This window comes from Capricornis sumatraensis, chromosome 3, assembly GCF_032405125.1.
Source record: "Capricornis sumatraensis isolate serow.1 chromosome 3, serow.2, whole genome shotgun sequence".
In the NCBI taxonomy this organism is placed as follows: Eukaryota; Metazoa; Chordata; class Mammalia; order Artiodactyla; family Bovidae; genus Capricornis; species Capricornis sumatraensis.
Genome location: NC_091071.1, coordinates 134,744,663 through 134,762,281, shown reverse-complemented (window position 1 = coordinate 134,762,281; position 17,619 = coordinate 134,744,663). Strand labels below are relative to the sequence as shown.

General features: G+C 38.7%; 1 protein-coding gene across 1 annotated transcript in view; it reads left to right on the top strand.

Annotated features, from left to right (window-relative positions):
• Positions 1 to 17,619, top strand: part of ALS2 (alsin Rho guanine nucleotide exchange factor ALS2) — a 59,750-nt gene that overhangs the window by 35,268 nt on the left and 6,863 nt on the right. Inside the window, exons 13-26 of the mRNA XM_068969245.1 lie at positions 2,633 to 2,795; positions 4,247 to 4,378; positions 5,005 to 5,133; positions 5,491 to 5,561; positions 5,955 to 6,021; positions 6,351 to 6,553; positions 6,674 to 6,739; positions 7,727 to 7,825; positions 8,584 to 8,748; positions 10,303 to 10,414; positions 10,648 to 10,725; positions 12,837 to 12,970; positions 13,897 to 14,061; positions 17,477 to 17,594. Coding sequence (XP_068825346.1) covers positions 2,633 to 2,795; positions 4,247 to 4,378; positions 5,005 to 5,133; positions 5,491 to 5,561; positions 5,955 to 6,021; positions 6,351 to 6,553; positions 6,674 to 6,739; positions 7,727 to 7,825; positions 8,584 to 8,748; positions 10,303 to 10,414; positions 10,648 to 10,725; positions 12,837 to 12,970; positions 13,897 to 14,061; positions 17,477 to 17,594 — 1,702 coding nt within the window. The remainder of the gene's footprint in view (positions 1 to 2,632; positions 2,796 to 4,246; positions 4,379 to 5,004; positions 5,134 to 5,490; positions 5,562 to 5,954; positions 6,022 to 6,350; positions 6,554 to 6,673; positions 6,740 to 7,726; positions 7,826 to 8,583; positions 8,749 to 10,302; positions 10,415 to 10,647; positions 10,726 to 12,836; positions 12,971 to 13,896; positions 14,062 to 17,476; positions 17,595 to 17,619) is intronic.

Here is a 17,619-nt window from a genome sequence, read left to right as displayed (position 1 = left end):
CCCCTGGTAACCTCTATTCTATTTCCTGTCTCTCTGAATTTCCCTGCTCTAGGTACCTCACATAAGTGGAATCATACAGTAGTTGTCTTTCTGTGTCTGGCTTATCTCCCTAAGCATGATTTTTCAAAGTCCATCCATGTGATACCATATATCAAAATTTCATCTCATTGTGTGTCTGAATAATATTCCATTTTAGGAATATACCACATTTTGATTGTCCATTCATCTGTTGACAGACACTTGGGTTGTTTCTACCTTTAATATATTTATTTTTTGGGTAACAAGTGCAAACCTAGCCATATAAAGAGAGAGCAATATTGCCACTATTGGATTAAAAACTCCCAAGAGAAAATATGCTAAACAGAGTAGTTCAGGTTTTCTGAGAGCATACTAGGGCTCCTTTTGGGAAAATTTATAGGCAAGTACTTCAGTGAGTTCAGAAAAATAATAGGGTTCACAAGAGTTGGAATGTTCCTGGACTAGTACTGGGCATCCAGGAGAAACGTGGGCAGAGGGATTATGTGTTCACCATGTACCACCTCCATCTCTCAGGAGCTGGTCAAAGCAGAATACTTATGTAGGGTTAAGTGAATTTCCCCAGCAGAACATGGAGGAGTAAGTAGGACCATCCAACAAGCCAAATATAAACAAAAATCTGGGCCATGTTCCCTGCAGCACACTCTCCAAGATCTGTTAATTACATTATATAGCAGTCCACTTTCTGCCATTGAACTTAGGGGTTCCTGGAAATTATTACATATTTCTCCATCTTTCCAAGATAATATTTTATAATTTCTGAGTTAAATATCTCTTTATTCCATAGTTCTCTCAGGGATTATAAAATTACTTATTTTTGTTTTATAGCCTTGTGTGACATTGTTTTGTTTTTGAAGCCTTGTAGCTGAAAGTTATAGTGTCGTGCTTACAAAGCAGTGAGGGCAGTACTTGGCACATAATTATTGTTCATTAAGTGGCTGCTGCTGCTGCTAAGTCACTTCAGTTGTGTCTGACTCTGTGTGACCCCATAGACGGCAGCCCACCAGGCTCCCCCGTCCCTGGGATTCTCCAGGCAAGAACACTGGAGTGGGTTGCCATTTCCTTCTCCAATGCATGAAAGCGAACAGATAATGATTATTATTCTGTTCCACTGACTCATGGATGATACAGTCCATGCAGTTCTCCAGGCCAGAATACTGGAGTGGGTGAAAGTGAAGTCACTCAGTCGTGTCCAACTCTTTGTGACCCCATGGACTGTAGCCTACCAGGCTCCTCTGTCCATGAGATTTTCCAGGCAAGGGTACTGGAGTGGGTTGCCATTTCCTTCTCCAGGGGATCTTCCCAACCCAGGGATTGAACCCAGCCTCCCGCATTGTAGGCAGACGTTTTACCGTCTGAGCTGCCTTTCCCTTCTCCAAGAGATCTTCCCAACCCAGGAATCAAACCCAGGTCTCCTGCATTGCAGGCAGATTCTTTACCAGCTGAGCCACAAAGGAAGCCCTCTTACTTCTTTACAGATCTTTTAAGTGTTTTAGTGTGGTGTGGATAATATCAGTGGGTTACTGATCAGCCTTAAAATTTGCAGTAAAATTTTAATCATGTATGTGTGTGCTCAGTTGCTCAGTCATTTCCAACTCTTTGTGGCCCCGTGGGCTGTAACCCGCCAGGCTCCTCTGTCCATGGAATTTTCCAGGCAAGAATACTAGAGTGGGTTGCCATTTCCTATTCCAGGGGATCTTCCCGATCCAGAGATCAAACCCACGTCTTTTAGTCTACTGTATTGGCAAGAGGGTTTTTTATCACTAATGCTGCCTGGGAAGCCTGAACTTATATATACATATACATATATATAGTTGAATATGGGCTTCCCTTGTGGTCCCGCTGGTAAAGAATCTGCCTGCAATGCAGTGTATAGTCCATGGGGTCGCAAAAAGTCAGACACGACTGAATGACTTCACTTCATAATTGAGTATAAAAAGTAAATATTGGTTTCAGTTTGAAATGTTTTTTCAATGATCTCAGCTTTAAAATCCACACATATAATTTGCTTTACTGTTTGCTGTTAATTGTAGTACTGGTATCTATACCTTTTAATATGCCTTTGTAATAAACTCTTACTAGATGATCACAAATTGAAAAAAAAAGAAATTAGCAGTATTTAGTATTCCATGCCAGTCTTGTTAGAGCAAAGAACTTTGTTTTTCTTCCAGTATTTATGTTTAGCACAAGTGTTTAGAACATTTGGTTTTGCCACTTATTGCTGTGACTTCCTACTTGGAAATTAACAGGTAACTGTGTCAGCTTGTCTGCAGTTATTCCCTGTAACTGTGGGATATATGATTTATTTCCGAGAACTTTAGGCACAAGTCTGTGATGCACCATATCTATTACAGTGTTACTGTTGTTACCATTTACTACTTTTCATACTCAAAAATCCCATATTTATAGGCCGGGAAATTGTTTTAATTATATCATGTTTATTTCATTGTATTAATCATCTGTAACTTTCTTTCATAGCACCTAAAAATGTATATTTTGAAGAAAGTAGTATGTGGTGAAATACTTCTGTTTAATATCATGCATATTGTCAATATCAAAATGATTAACTGAATCCCTTGTTTTCTCTACCCTTCAGTGATTTCCTAAATAAAAACCAGGAACTGTTGCAAGATTTATCAGAAGTGGATGATGAAAACACCCAGTTGATGGAAATTTTGAATACTCTGTTTTTCTTGCCAATCAGACGACTTCATAGTTATGCAAAAGTTTTGCTAAAACTTGCTACTTGTTTTGAAGTGGTAAGCTCACATATATACCTCTTGTGGACACTTGGGAAGCCAAGGATCATAGTTTTTTGTTTGAATTATTCTACCCCAAGATCTAGGACTCCACTAAATTTATTTTTCTTCAGGGAAATGAAAGAAGAAAATATGACTGTAGGTTTATCTAGTGTTCTTTGCTATGGATTCAATTTCCTTTCAGGGCCTTGACAAGATTAATTTTATTCATTTTATGTCGGTCTAAAGCTGAGACCCAGTTTTGCTACTCATTCAGTAGTTGTCCAACTTTTGAGTACATACTGAGTACAAGTTACAAGTTAAACAGAGTTGTTTAAAACCCTGCCTGTAATGACACACCCTTCTAAGTCAGTGTGGCATTAGCACCTGGCCTGGATTCATGGTAGATTTAATGCCAGGTATTTGGGTCTCTTTGACATATGCTGTGAAAAATCAGCAGTGTTACAGGATTTTCTCAAATGGTAACTAGATCACTTTCTGTATAAAATTAGTTAGATGGAGTCCTAGAAAATTAGCATCACTCTAGGATATGAGTGTATATTAAAGCTGGTCCTACGACAGTCACTTCTGAAATTATGCTGAACTGTGTTGTTTTAGTTTCCATTCTGAAGGGCTCTAGAGAAACCATAATGATTCTAAGGTTTCTTATAGTTTAGAATTTTTTATATCTTGAGGTCCTTATTTAGGACCGATCTTGTCTTCAGAATGATCTAGGAATTTATGTGGCCTTTTTATGTTTGATCCTATCGTGGTCTTGTAGGTCTTTCTTTTGTCTGGTTTTGGTGTTACCCTGAACTGATCTGATTTCAGCTATATTTCCAACTGTATAAAGCAAGATTTTCTTCATTTGTTTGGACTAAACAATCTCAACAGATTAGATGCAGTGGCAGATATGAAAATCTGGCTGTCATCTTTTAACTCACATAATAAAAAGATTTGAAAAAATGTGGAACAATGCCACTTTTCATATGAAACATTTTTTTGTTTTGAAATTTTTGATTTTCATTAAAAATTGTTATATTTGACTTAATAAAGATTTAAAATTTTTTAAACTTTATTTTCCGGTGTGGTATATATCAAGAGATAGAGCCCACAGAAGCAAAATAGAGGGATCCTGAGACCAAAACCATTGATAATTCCTCTCCTATCCTGAGTTCTCTGCTTTTCTCCTTACTGGTAACTGCCAGTGTTTGTTTCTTTTCCCTCTTGAGTTCTTCCCCTATTCCATATGTGCCTGTATGTGATACATGTGTAGCTGTATGTGGTTCCTGTATGTGGTAGAATTTTCTGGAAACAGTCTTCTTTTTTCTTAGTTTCCTTTAGTGTACCATGTCTTTTCTTAGGCTGGCTTCCTTCCCTAAATTTATTACTACATATCTAAGCCACAGTGAGTCTACAAATTCTGGACTGTTGTTATATGTCCGTTCTCCCCCTTAATTATTGACCTCTAGGCATCTCCAGAATACCAGAAGCTGCAGGATTCCAGCTCTTGTTACGAGTCACTTGCTCTCCATCTTGGCAGGAAAAGGAAGGAAGCAGAATACACACTGAGTTTCTGGAAGACCTTTCCTGGAAAAATGACGGTAAACCATGCCAATGGTCGTTACCCCAAAGACAGCAAGCATAGCTGTAATAGCTGCCATAATCTTCTTGACTCCTCACTTGTTTACAGTAATGGTGCTGTAGTGACCCCTTTTCTAAGGGTTATCTAAGGATCACAGCCATGGTGGGGGGTCTGAGTATCAGCACCTTCCCTCATCTCTGGGAATCTTTTCTGAATATGTCTCTTCTTCTTTAGTTTGTTCCTGAAAGTGAAAGTGAAAGTTAGTCGCACAGTCGTGTCCAGCTCTTTGCAATCCCATGACTGTAGCTTACCTGCCTCCTCTGTCTGTGAAATTCTCCAGGCAAGATTACTGGAGTGGGTTGCCATTTCCTTCTCTAGAGGATGATCTTCCTGACCCAGGGATTGAACTTGGGTTTCCTGAATAGCAGGCAGATTTACCAACTGAGCCATTTTCCTGTCTTTTTTATTTTCTTTTGAGCTCTGCTTTTATGAAATGTTTGGGTCCCATCTAAATTTAAGTTTATTAACACCAAGCTAAGCTGTGACCAACAAGTTCTCCTAAATGTGATTTGTATCTTTTTTTTCTTTTTCTCCTTGCATAAAATAATTTTGATACTTTAATTTTGTATTTGTTTTCAATCCCAGGATTCCTTGCGGAAGCCCGAACGTCGGCTGCTGTGTGAGAGCAGCAACCGGGCCCTGTCCCTGCAGCACGCTGGGAGGTTTTCTGTGAACTGGTTCATTCTCTTTAATGATGCCCTAGTCCATGCCCAGGTAGGCGAGATTCCTCACCTCAAAAGAGGCCATGGAAGGGGCAGTACTATGAGTATTTAATTAATCGTACCATCAGTTTATTTTACAAACTGTTGTGATTTTACTGAAACACTTGAGTGAAAGAGAATGTTTAGCTTGCTTGGTGGCACAGGCTAGACTTCCAGGAGCTCTTTTAGTTTCCAAATTGAAAATGAGCGTGAAGGGGTCCATAGCCGCAAACATGGTGAGACCACTGGGGTTAGCTGTGTTATGGGGATGTGGCTGAGGTGGACTTAACCACTTGAAAGGGGTTCTGCAGCAGCAATTTCAGGGCCCACATGGGCTTTCTCAGACGTGTCTCCATATTCTTTGTTTCAGTTCTCCACACACCATGTTTTCCCTTTGGCCACACTGTGGGCTGAGCCACTTTCTGAAGAAGCTGGTGGTGTGTAAGTGTCCCCCCTACCTCGTTCCCTTCTTGTGTTACTTACCCAGGTTGCTTCCTTAGACAGATAAAAGCTCAAGAGGCCTCCCTATTGTGTACAAGAGTGCTCACCATCCCAACACATAGATAGTAAGTGGCCTAGTGGGAAGATCATGAAGAGCCAATATGATGTGTGTTGGAAGGGCTTCTCCACTGCTGACATCCCCATTGTTTAACCCAGAGCAAAGAAACTCTGTCCTTTTCCCACTATGGGAACCAAACCCAGGGCAAGACTGCATTTACATCTAATTGACTTCTGATCCTCTTGAAATAAACAAGTTGCTTTTCATATTTGAGGATTGATGTTATAATGACAGGTTGTCATACCTACTGGCCTTTATCCCTGTGCACATTTTAGGAATGGCCTAAAGATAACTACACCCGAGGAGCAGTTCACTCTCATTTCATCAACACCCCAGGAAAAGGTTAGTCTTATGGTATTTTCTTTCCATCTTTGGCCTGGCTGTTTCTGTCTCTTACGGTAGTGAGGAAGAAACAAATCGTTCTTGCTTGCTTAATCATACATAATTGTGTCTGAAAAATCTTCTTTAAACCAGAATTAATAGATTTTTGTTGTTGTTTTAATGGAACAGTTTAAAACATAAAGCAGTGAATTTTAAGAGCCAATCGGTGTTACTCAATAGAGTGTTAGGAGTCAGATGAAATTTCCACACTAAGGAAAGCTATCAAGATTTAAAGCAATGCTTGATGAGTTGTTGCCTTAAGCTTACTGGCATGTACTTTTTGCTCTTAGACAAAGTGGCTCCGGGCTATAAGCCAAGCTGTGGATCAGGCTTTGAGGGGGTTGTCTGATCTTCCACCTTATGGAAGTGGCAGCAGTATTCAGAGGCAGGAACCGCCAATTTCACGCAGTGCCAAATACACTTTCTACAAGGATCCTCGCCTAAAGGATGCAACCTATGATGGACGCTGGCTTTCAGGGAAGCCTCATGGCAGGTTAGCATGTTCATGATTTCATTTATGTCTGGAGTCAGGATGGTAGTCTAACTACTGAAAAAGTACTGATTACCAGAAACTTTAGTTGACACGTATTGTTCTTTGCTTATGTATTTCCAGAGGGGTTTTGAAGTGGCCAGATGGAAAGATGTATTCTGGCATGTTCAGGAATGGCTTGGAAGATGGGTAAGGACATTGTGAACATAAGTGTGTTATTTTGTGCTCACAGTTATTGTCAAGACAGTAGAATTTTATGTTTTTGGAAATAGATTAGGACTTATCATGCACGGGTATGAACATGAGAGCTAGGAATCCAGACTGCAGCCTTGTTTTACCTAGAATGAATCATTTGCTTTAACAGTTGATGACCTTAAATTACACAGCTTCTATTGACATAGGACTGCTTTTTTCTATCCATTTCTCAGTTGTAAGGATTGAGAACCTTGGGTAATGTTGATGTTGAGACTGTTGAGGTCAAGTGCCCCCTTTACACAAAGGACATAGAGAAATTTTCCCTTCAGTAATTTTAATTCATCTTTAATTTCTGTGATCTGTTGAAGGGGAAATCTTCTAAATGATATTTATCTTAATGATATTCAAATGATGTTATTTTTATATAAACAAGTCATGTTTTCTAACACTATAAATGTGTTTACATGATAAATGTATGGCAATGAAGTGTTTGTTTCATGTTAGAGAACTAATTTGTTTTACTATATAAAAAGATTATTATATAAATTGGGTAGGTGATTTTTGTGTGTGTGAAAATATAAATTTTGATGTCTTTTCATCTCTATTTCATAGAATTTCAGAATGAGAAGAGACTTGAGATACTCTTGATTTACCTGTCTTGTTACACAGATGAGGGAGCTGGGTACTTAGAGTTACCCAAGGTGATGCAACTAACTAGGGGCAAAAATAGGCCTAGGACACAGATTTTCTGTTTTTCATTGGACTTGGGATAAAACACCTAATTACTCTGTAATGATGTTGATGTCCCATTCCTCTAAGACTTGCCAAATAGCTTAGGTAATAGAAAACCACATAAACCAATAACCCATTTACTCTTCTAGGTAGATCTTTTCTCTGTTCTTGTTATATTTACCAACATATTCATAGCAAAAGTGAGTATGTCATATATGCATCTTAAAATGTTTTTATTTTCCTTGGCAGATATGGAGAATATAGAATCCCAAACAAAGCACTGAACAAAGAAGACCATTATGTGGGCCATTGGAAAGAAGGAAAAATGTGTGGTCAAGGAGTCTATAGGTAATAGCATTGGAAAGGTTGCTGACTGGTTCCTAATGAGAAGTGGCTGTTTAACACAGGGAGCTCACAGCAGTACTCTATGACAACCTAGAGGGGTGGGATGGGCGGGGAGGTGGGAAAGAGGTTCAAGAGGGAGGGCACATATGCATACTTAGGGCTGGTTTACATTGTTGTATGGCAGAAGCCAGTACAATATCATGAAGCCATTATCTTCCAATTAAAAATAAATTTAAAAGAAAAATCATGTAAACCTGAATTTTCTGTTTGCAAGCAGTAAATTTTAATTATCCTTAATGACTGAAAATGTGTTGACTCTTCTTTGAAATATCAGCCTCTCATCTATCACAGGATGAAGATATTAGCTTATTATTTAGTTTTTAAAACTGTAGAATCATTGTAAACCATAACTTTCTCATAGAATCTCCTAGATACCTTGCTTGTGAATTTATGTAATATTTATTGCATAGCTCTAGTACAGATAAACCCTGTCATTCTTCCAGAGATCACTCATTATTTCATTTTCCCATAAGGGACACATTTTCCTCCATGTTAGCATAAAATTCCCCCCATAACATCTTCAACTTTTTAAACTCAGTCATTCAAAAATGAGATTTTTGATTGGTGAAAAATAGTCATATAAATAAACAAATACAGCTACCAGTGAGACATGAATGTAATTTTGAATTTCCTAAACTTTGTAAAAATGAGCATCAGAATTCAGTATGCTTGTGATCTCTATCCATTCTTTCTAACCACAGTTATGCCTCTGGCGAAGTGTTTGAAGGCTGTTTTCAAGATAATATGCGTCACGGTCATGGTCTCCTGCGAAGCGGAAAGCTGACTTCCTCTTCTCCCAGTATGTTCATTGGTCAGTGGGTAATGGATAAGAAAGCAGGATATGGTGTCTTTGATGATATCACGAGGTACAGTATTCTGCTCCTACTCTCACAGTTTAGTTGAGAGGATAAGGTTCCTATTCGTCTCTAAAAAAAGATGATTTTATGAAGGCTAAGTGTATTAATTGGAGAACATTTTTAATAAGAAAACAGAGTTGTCAGGTGTCTTTCATTCACTAGTGAACCAGACAGCAGGTTACTTCTGTACAAGATCTGAATCATTCAGAATTAACATTGGTGTGATTTTCCTTAAAGCTTCACCTATACAAAGCTTTTCGTGTCTCCAAGGGGCCACCAAATCTATGACTATTCTACAAAGAGAAACCTTTAATATGGTCAGTAGATAATAGGAATAAAAAGTTAGGAAGATCAGTGGAAATTCCCTTTTAGGATTATGAAATAGGATCTAAACACTTTTCTATGTAGTTGTTCCTGTCAAGCCTCTGACTTGTTACCATGCCAGCCATCCAGGAATCAAACTTGGTTAAATTCAGTGAACTAAACTTTGGGGAGGAATATAGTTCTTTTGCCTCTGTATCTGGTTTGGCCTGATACGCTTTTAGACTGAATGTATAATCTCCCCCGCATGTTATTGTGGAGGCTTCCCAGGTGTTGCTGGTGGTAAAGAACCCGCCTTCAAGTGCAGGAGATGTAAGAGACGTGGGTTTGATCTCTGGGTTGGGAAGGTTCCCTGGAGGAGGGCATGGCAATCCACTCCAGTATTCTTGTCTGGAGAATTCCATGGACAGAGGAGCCTGGTGAGCTGTAGTCCACAGGGTCCCACAGAGTCGGACACGACTGAAGCAACTTAGCACACACATGTTATTGTCCTAATGTGGGTTTGAAAACTGTTTGCTTTAGTTACTAAAATCCACGGTTATTTAACAGGTAGTTTGTACTCATTTGATTTTTTTAGTGGAGATTAGTAAGATTTCTCTGAGTTTGAGTAGGTGGAAGAATGAGACTTCTTTTTTGATAAACCCCATTTAAGTCAATAAACTTTGGATGAGAAAAATTGTGCATAGGTTTAAGTTCACCTCTTGAGTGACATTGTTTCGAGTTGAATTCTGGCATTAATTAAATATTTTAAAATTATCAAGGAAGCCCTGAAAGTATATACAGATCTATGTCTGATAGTATGTGTGTGTTAATCACTCAGTTGTGTCTGACTCTTTACAACCCCATGGACTGTAGCCCACCATGCTCCTCTGTCTGTGGAATTCTCCAGGCCAGAATACAGGAGTGGGTAGCCATTCCCTTCTCCAGGGGGTCTTCCCAACCCAGGGTTTGAACCCAGATCTCCCGCATTGCAGGCGGATTCTTTATCATCTGAGCCACCAGTTCCTGAGAGGATAGTGCTCAGAGTGGGATGTGTTTTGCAGTCACATTCTCCCATGTTGGAGGAGACAGCGTTAACACTTTAATTAGTGAAATGGGACAGATACTAACCTCGGGGTGATGCTTGGTATCTTCCATGTGATCCTTGTTTTTTCCCTACCTCATCTTTATCATCATTGATTTTTTAATTTCATGTCTTTTTTTAAATTTCTATTTTTAATTTTTTTTTCTATTTCTCTGCAGAGGGGAGAAGTATATGGGACTGTGGCAAGATGATGTATGCCAAGGCAATGGTGTAGTAGTTACCCAGTTTGGTTTATACTATGAAGGCAACTTCCATCTTAATAAAATGATGGTGAGTGGAATGCTTTGCATATAGTTACAGTTGACTTTTTAAAACTCCTGCTTAATTTTTAAGTCATCTTTTTATTAATGTTCCACCTTCCCTAATACGATTTTTCTTATCTCTCTTTTTTTAAGATTATGTAAGGCTTTGGAGGATGTGGCTACAGATACCCTAAGTTATGTGTTACCCTAAGTTGCCCTATGTTTTATGTATTGTGATTTTTGTTTTGTTTCTTCACATAGGGAAATGGGGTTTTACTGTCTGAAGATGATACTATCTATGAAGGGGAATTTTCAGATGACTGGACCCTCAGTGGAAAGGTTGGAAACTTCTTTCTCTCTCTTAATAATCTTTTACTGATTTTTTTCTTTATCTTTAAAAAGCTAACCTCCAATAAAATTTACCTGTTTCAAGTGTGCATTTTAGTGACTTTTTAGTACATATGCAGAGTTGTACAACCATTCAGTTCAGTTCAGTTCAGTCGCTCAGTTGTGTCCTATTCTTTGTGACCCATGAACCACAGCACGCCAGGCCTCCCTGTCCATCACCAAGTCCACCCAAACCCATGTCCGTTGAGTCGGTGATGCCATCCAACCGTCTCATCCTCTGTTGTCCCCTTCTCCTCCTGCCCTCAATCTTTCCCAGCATCAGGGTCTTTTCCAATGAGTCAGCTCTCACATCAGGTGCCCAAAGTATTGGAGTTTCAGCTTCAACATCAGTCCTTCCAGTGAATTCCCAGGACTGATCTCTTACCATGATCCCGTTTGAGATCATTTCTGTCACCATCTCCTGCCCAGTTATAGTCATTCCCTTGTTCTACTTCCAGTCCCAGATGACCTCTGATAAACTTTATAGATTTGCCCTTTCAGGTCCTTTCATGTAGTTGGAATCATGCAACAAGGGTTTTCTTTTGTGTGGCTTCTCACACTTAGCATGTTTGTGAGATTTTTACATATTGTGGCATGTGCAATACTTTATTCCTTTTTATTGCTGAACAGCATCCCAAAACCACATTTCGTTTGTCCTTTCACCAGTTGATGGGCATTGGATTATTTTCAGCTTCAGACTGTTTTCAACTTTAGGCTACTGTGTATAGTGAAGTTAACTACAACTTCTTTTCTTCTTTTTTTAAATTGAAATATGATTGATCTATAATATTGTGTTAGTTTCAGGTGTACAGCATGACTACTCAGTATTTTTGCAGATTTTGCCCCTATTATAGGTTATTGCAAGGTAATGGGTATAATTCCCTGTGCTATACAGTATATCCTTGTTGCTTATCTACTGTGTACATAGTACTTTGTGTCTGTTAATCCCATACCCCTAATTTGTCCATACCCTATCCATTCCCATTTGAACACTGCAGGTTTGTTTTCTGTCTCTCTGAGTTTGTTTCTGTTTTCCATTTCCACCTAAAACTTCCTGTGTGAACATGTGTTCTCATTTCTCTCGGTTGGACACCTAGGAGTGCAGATGCTGGGTTGTATGGAAAATTGATGTTTAACATTAAGAAATGGCCAAACTATTTTCCACAGTGGCTGCATCATGTTATGTTCCTATAGTCAATGTATAAGGATTCTAATTTCTTCACTCCTTCGCCAGTATTTTTTATTTTCTTTTTTTCCTCTTCGTCATTCTAGTGGATATGAACTAAAACCTTATGGTTTTAATTAACATTTCCCTAGTGACTAATAGTCTTATTATAGAGCATATCTTCAAGTATTTACTAGCAATTCATCTGTCTTCTTTGGTGAAATGTATATATTCAAATATTTTGACATTTTAAGAATTTACTTGTTTATAGCTTATTGAATGTTAATATCCTCTGTTTTTTGATTTTCTAATTTTATGTCTTCTCTTTCTTGATCAGTCAAGTATTGGTCTTTTTTTCTTAGTCAATCCAGTTAAATGTGTGTCAAGTTTTTGTATCTTTTCAAAGAAGCAACTTTTGGTTTCATTGTTTTTTTATCTCTTATTTTCTTTCTCATTGATTTTTACTCTAATCTTTAGTATCGTCTTGCCTTGGGTTTAGTTTGCTTTTTTCTAATTTTGTGAGGTGGAATTTTAGATTATTGATTCAGATTTTAGATTATTGATTTTTTTTAATAATATAGACATTTACAGCTTTAAATTTGCCTCTAAGCACTGCTTTTGTAGCATTGCATCAATTTAGATAAGTTGTGTATTTATTTTATACAGCTCAAAGTATTTTAACAATTTTTCTTGTTATTTTTTTCTTTAACCCATGGGTTATTTTCATATACTCTTTTTGCACATACATGTACATACACTTTTTTTTAAGAATTAGGGACTAGTTAAAAGTGAAAATGCCAACCATGTAGTGCTTTTTCTTTTTTTTTTATACCCCTCCCTTGATTTTTAAGACTGGAAATACTTCTTGTAATTCCACATTTTCTCTACCATTACCTAGGGAACACTGACTATGCCAAATGGAGATTACATTGAAGGTTATTTTAGTGGAGAATGGGGATCTGGGATCAAAATCACTGGAACATACTTCAAGCCTAGTCTGTATGAGAGTGATAAAGACAGACCTAAAGCTTTGTGAGTAATGAATATTAATTATGGATTAATTATCGAATGTTTTGTGTTGTCTTGCTTTTGTAAAAACTGGTTAATATTTCAAATACAGAACAAGTTTTTAAAGTCTGTTTTTGTAAGCCGTGTATAGCGCTGAATTGTAAACTGACGCTGCTACAGATAGCTAAATCTATAGTCTTGTCTTAGATTATAACCTCAGAGCATAAATGTTTAAACTGATGGAAGTTCTGTGTGCAGGAAAAATCTTACTATTAATGGTATAGGTATCCAAATTGATCAAAAGAGAACCTTTTAAAATGGAAGCCCTGCACAACTTGATTTTGAGAAGTAAAGATCAGCCCTATAAATACAGTAGTGGAATAGTATATGCTGCCTATCTGGGGAAAAATCAAAGTCTCTAAGTGTATTGTGTTCTTTCTCTAGATTTTTGGCACGTTTATTTTCCTTTACTGATTCCAGCTTCTGCTTTGTTTTCTTGTATTTTGATAGCATCTCAGATTCTTTGTTTTCATGGGAGCGTGATATACCTTCTGTAGCATGTTTATTCTTAAAGAGTATTTTTAGAACCCACTGCATAATGTATTTTACAGTTCTCATTGTGAGATATGCAAGGCACAGCAACTTCTTTTTTTAGCAGGAATCAGTTTTTCAAAATCAATTCTGTAGAAATGTTGAAAGCAAAGGAGACAAGTCTGACGTGCTTCATACTTAACAGTCCATACACTTCACTATCTAATAAACACTAAGTAGCTAAAAACCATCCCTTTACACTTTTTATTCCGTCTTTAAACAACGGAGCCACTATCAACTTAGGCAGCTTTTGTCACAGAAGTATTTATAGTTCGTATATTATTAGAAAGTTTCTGTTCCTTAGGATATTTGCACAAAAATAAGTGATCAGTAAAAGGTTGACATAACCTTATTAGCAGGAAGCTTGGAAACCTGGCGGTGCCGGCTGATGAGAAGTGGAAAGCCGTGTTTGATGAATGTTGGCATCAGCTCGGCTGTGAGAACCCAGGCCAAGGGGAAGTTTGGAAAGCATGGGACAATATCGCTGTGGCCCTGACCACCAACCGGCGCCAACACAGAGACAGGTACGTGGATGCCTGCCCTGCATAGCGCCTGGTGGAAGACGAAACCTAAAGCGAGTAGGTTGTTAAGGATTTCCACATACAGTGATGTACTTCTGGGTAAGGGTGGATAAAACACGCCTCCCTGTGTCTTCTCCCGAACTCAACTATTAATATGAAATGCAGGCAGAATACATGGTGAGCTATTCAAAACTCTGAAGAGCACATGTCAGCAGATTATTGGAGAACACCTGAATTCAAAGCGCCACCCAACCAGTGGAGAGTTTACAAGTTTTTAACCTCCATGTTCCTCAGCTTGAACTTGGTATAACTTGAAACTAGAAGCACACACTGTGGTGTAGGGATCCAGAAAAACCCCTCTATTTCTGGCTCAAGATGCCAGAGACTCCTAGAGCTCAGAAAGAGTGGAGGAGGAACACTGGGTTTTCTCTCTCTCCTTCTCCACTTTCTCATGCCTCAGCCTACATGCACTTCTGTGGCAGGACAGCGATGCGCCAGCTGGAGCAGCCAGGAGTACTTGGAGGAGCCAGGGCTCTTACGGTGTGGACCCTTCTCCCTCGATGGATCATCAGGTCCAGGAGTCAGGGCCAAACCTTACTGCTGTGTTGGTTTCCCTCTCTCTCTTCCCACTACTTCATGGAAGTGGGTAATTTCAGGCTGAAAGACTTACCTACAAGGGGAATCAGAAAATGCTGGGAAGGTCAGGGAGAGAGAGGAACTTTGGAAAGCAACCCTGATAAGTTGTTTATGAACTCCTGGACTCACCCCATACCTGTTCATGTGTGGATTTGATTCTAATTAGCTAAGCAGTTTCCACCTAGGTCCCAGACTGACACTTGAGTGGTACGCATGGAACAGACCCAGATAGGCCTGCATAGTCTGTGGGAAGTGGGCTAACACTGGAACCACAGCCCACAGACAGCAGAAACAAAAATACCAGCTGTTTGAGAGACTCCTAAGGTCACCTACACATTCAGCGATTCACTAGAGGGACTCATAATATGACTCAGCATATAGTTGTACTCACAGGTAAGAGTTGTTCCAGCAACACAGTAAGGCTCCACAGCCGACCGTAAGGGAAGAAGACACAAGCAGAGTCTGGAGGAATCCATGTGCAAGCTTCCCGTGCTCTGCCTCTTCTCTGAGGGGTCACACACAGCACACTCTCCCCCAGGCAGTAAAATGCAGCCACACAAACACAGTATTTCTGCTCAGTGAAGCCCATTGGAGATGACCTGCCCCAGGTTTTTATGGGGACTGGTCACATAGGCATCTTAAGCCTACCAGCTACCAAAATCCCACAGTCTCAGAATGAAGCACATGTTCACCGTAAATCAATTTGTTAATACAGTTTACAGGCAGCGCCACAATACCCTTACGTTAGGAAATGCTTCATATTCGTATAGGGGATTTAGTTCCCAGGTGCCACCCAAGGGCCAGCTTCATAAGCAGGTCCTTGTAAAGACAAGTTTCAATTCTATGTTTACTATCTTTTGGATCTCAACATCCTCAATAGGATATAAACAGGACCCAGAATCTCATAGTATAATACTCAAAATGTCCAGAAAATAAACCAGAGTTACTTGGCAATCAAAGAACCATGAAAATCTCAACTCATTCAGGGAAAGATAATCAACAGATACCCATGACCCACCAATCTAGATTTTGGAATTATATGACAAGAACTTTAAAGGAGCTGTTACAAAAACATTCATGTGAGCAATTGTAAATATCCTTGAAACAAATGTTAAAATTGTAAGTACCTGAAAAGAAATAGAGGATATAAAGAAGAACCAAATCAAAAATTTTGAAATGAAAAATACAGTAAGCAAAATTTAAAGAATCACTGGGTGGATTCAGTAGCAGATAGGAAACGGCAGCAGAAGAGTCAGTAAACTCGAAAATAGACTAATAGAAATTGTTTAAGCTGAACAGCAGAGTGTGAAAAAAAAAGTGAACAGAGCTCTAAGGACCTGAGAGTCTAATATTTGTGTCCTTGGAATCCCAGAAGGAAAGGAGAAAAATTGCAGAGCTGAAAAATATTCGAATAAATAGTGATTGAAAACTCCCAAGTTTGGTGAAAGGCCAACACATAAACCTGCACATTCGAGAAGCCGAACAAACTTCATCCTAGAAAAAACCAGATAGCTGTGCACAGACATGTCATATTCAAACTGGAAGAAAAAATCTTGAAAGCAGCTACAGAAGAATTATGCATCGCATATATATGGCAGTAACAGTTCAAATGGCTGCATCTTTGTTGTCATAAACCTTGGTGGCCAAAAGGAAGTGGCACAATGATTTGGAAGTGCTGAAAGAAAAATTACAGGTGTACTTTTCATTTCTTTCTTTTTCTTATTTTCTTCCTTTTTCCTGCTTTTCTTTTCCATCTGCCATTCTTCATATTTCTGTATGTAACTTAGCCAGTCACTTCTACAAGCACTGATTAGCATTTGACTCTAAAGAACTTGCTAATCCCTGCAGTATAGGAAGAAGGTTTGGTTTTGTTTTTTCCTGTATTGGGGATCAGTGGAAATTGATTATGGTGTTTCATTCATGACGTTTATGATTTTTATCTCCTGCTGTATCAGTGAAGGAAATGGAAACTCCCAGGATTGATTAAAGCTGTGGATATGTCCTTATGGGATGTAGCTGGTCAGCCTTCGCTAATAGAGCCCCTGGGCCAAGGCATTGAGACTTGAGTCCTCCAGTTAACCTTGGTTAACTTTTGTTGGGTATTGCCAAGAAGTGAGAATGAATGAACTTTTGTATAAAACCACATTGCTGCCACAAAGATCTTATTTGTTCATTGATACTATTAAAATAGTATCAATGTTAATTGTGCACTGTTTCTAATTTCTCATTGATTGTAATCTAATGATAGAGTGCCAATATGAAAAATATCAGTGGATGACTAGTGTGTGTTTTGTCTTAACCTCTTCATCCGAAGCTTCCCTTTACCCATTGTGTGCGTATCCCACCACCTGTTGCAGTGTCCATCTTGAGCTCATTTCCATTTCATCCTTTGCCCTTTGATTTGTTTTCCTTCGTCCTTTAGCTCTCCCTCTCCCCTTTATTCCATTTCTATCCTCACTAACAAGTCTGTCACCGGTTTTCTCTTCAGGCTATTACACATACTACATTACCGTATTTTACAGCAGTATTACAGTATTTTTCAACACCAGGGTTTATATTGGCACAACATTTTCATTAATTTATTGTGGTTTGTGTGGAGTAACATTAAGTGCTATATTGAATAACTTATATAAATCTAATACAGGACAATTACAAGTTATAAGCACATTTGCCTGAACACTGTGATGGTTGCTCCATTTCATCCTTAATAGAGCTTCATGTGCGCTTAAAATTATCTTGCTTTCTTAAAATATATGATAGGCTTTCTTTTCCCTTTTTGTAGTCCAGAGATACTAAGTCGTTCTCAGACTCAGACACTAGAGAGTTTGGAATTCATTCCTCAGCATGTTGGTGCCTTCTCGGTGGAGAAATACGATGACATTAAGAAATATTTAATAAAGGTAAATGAGAATCGGAACCATACTG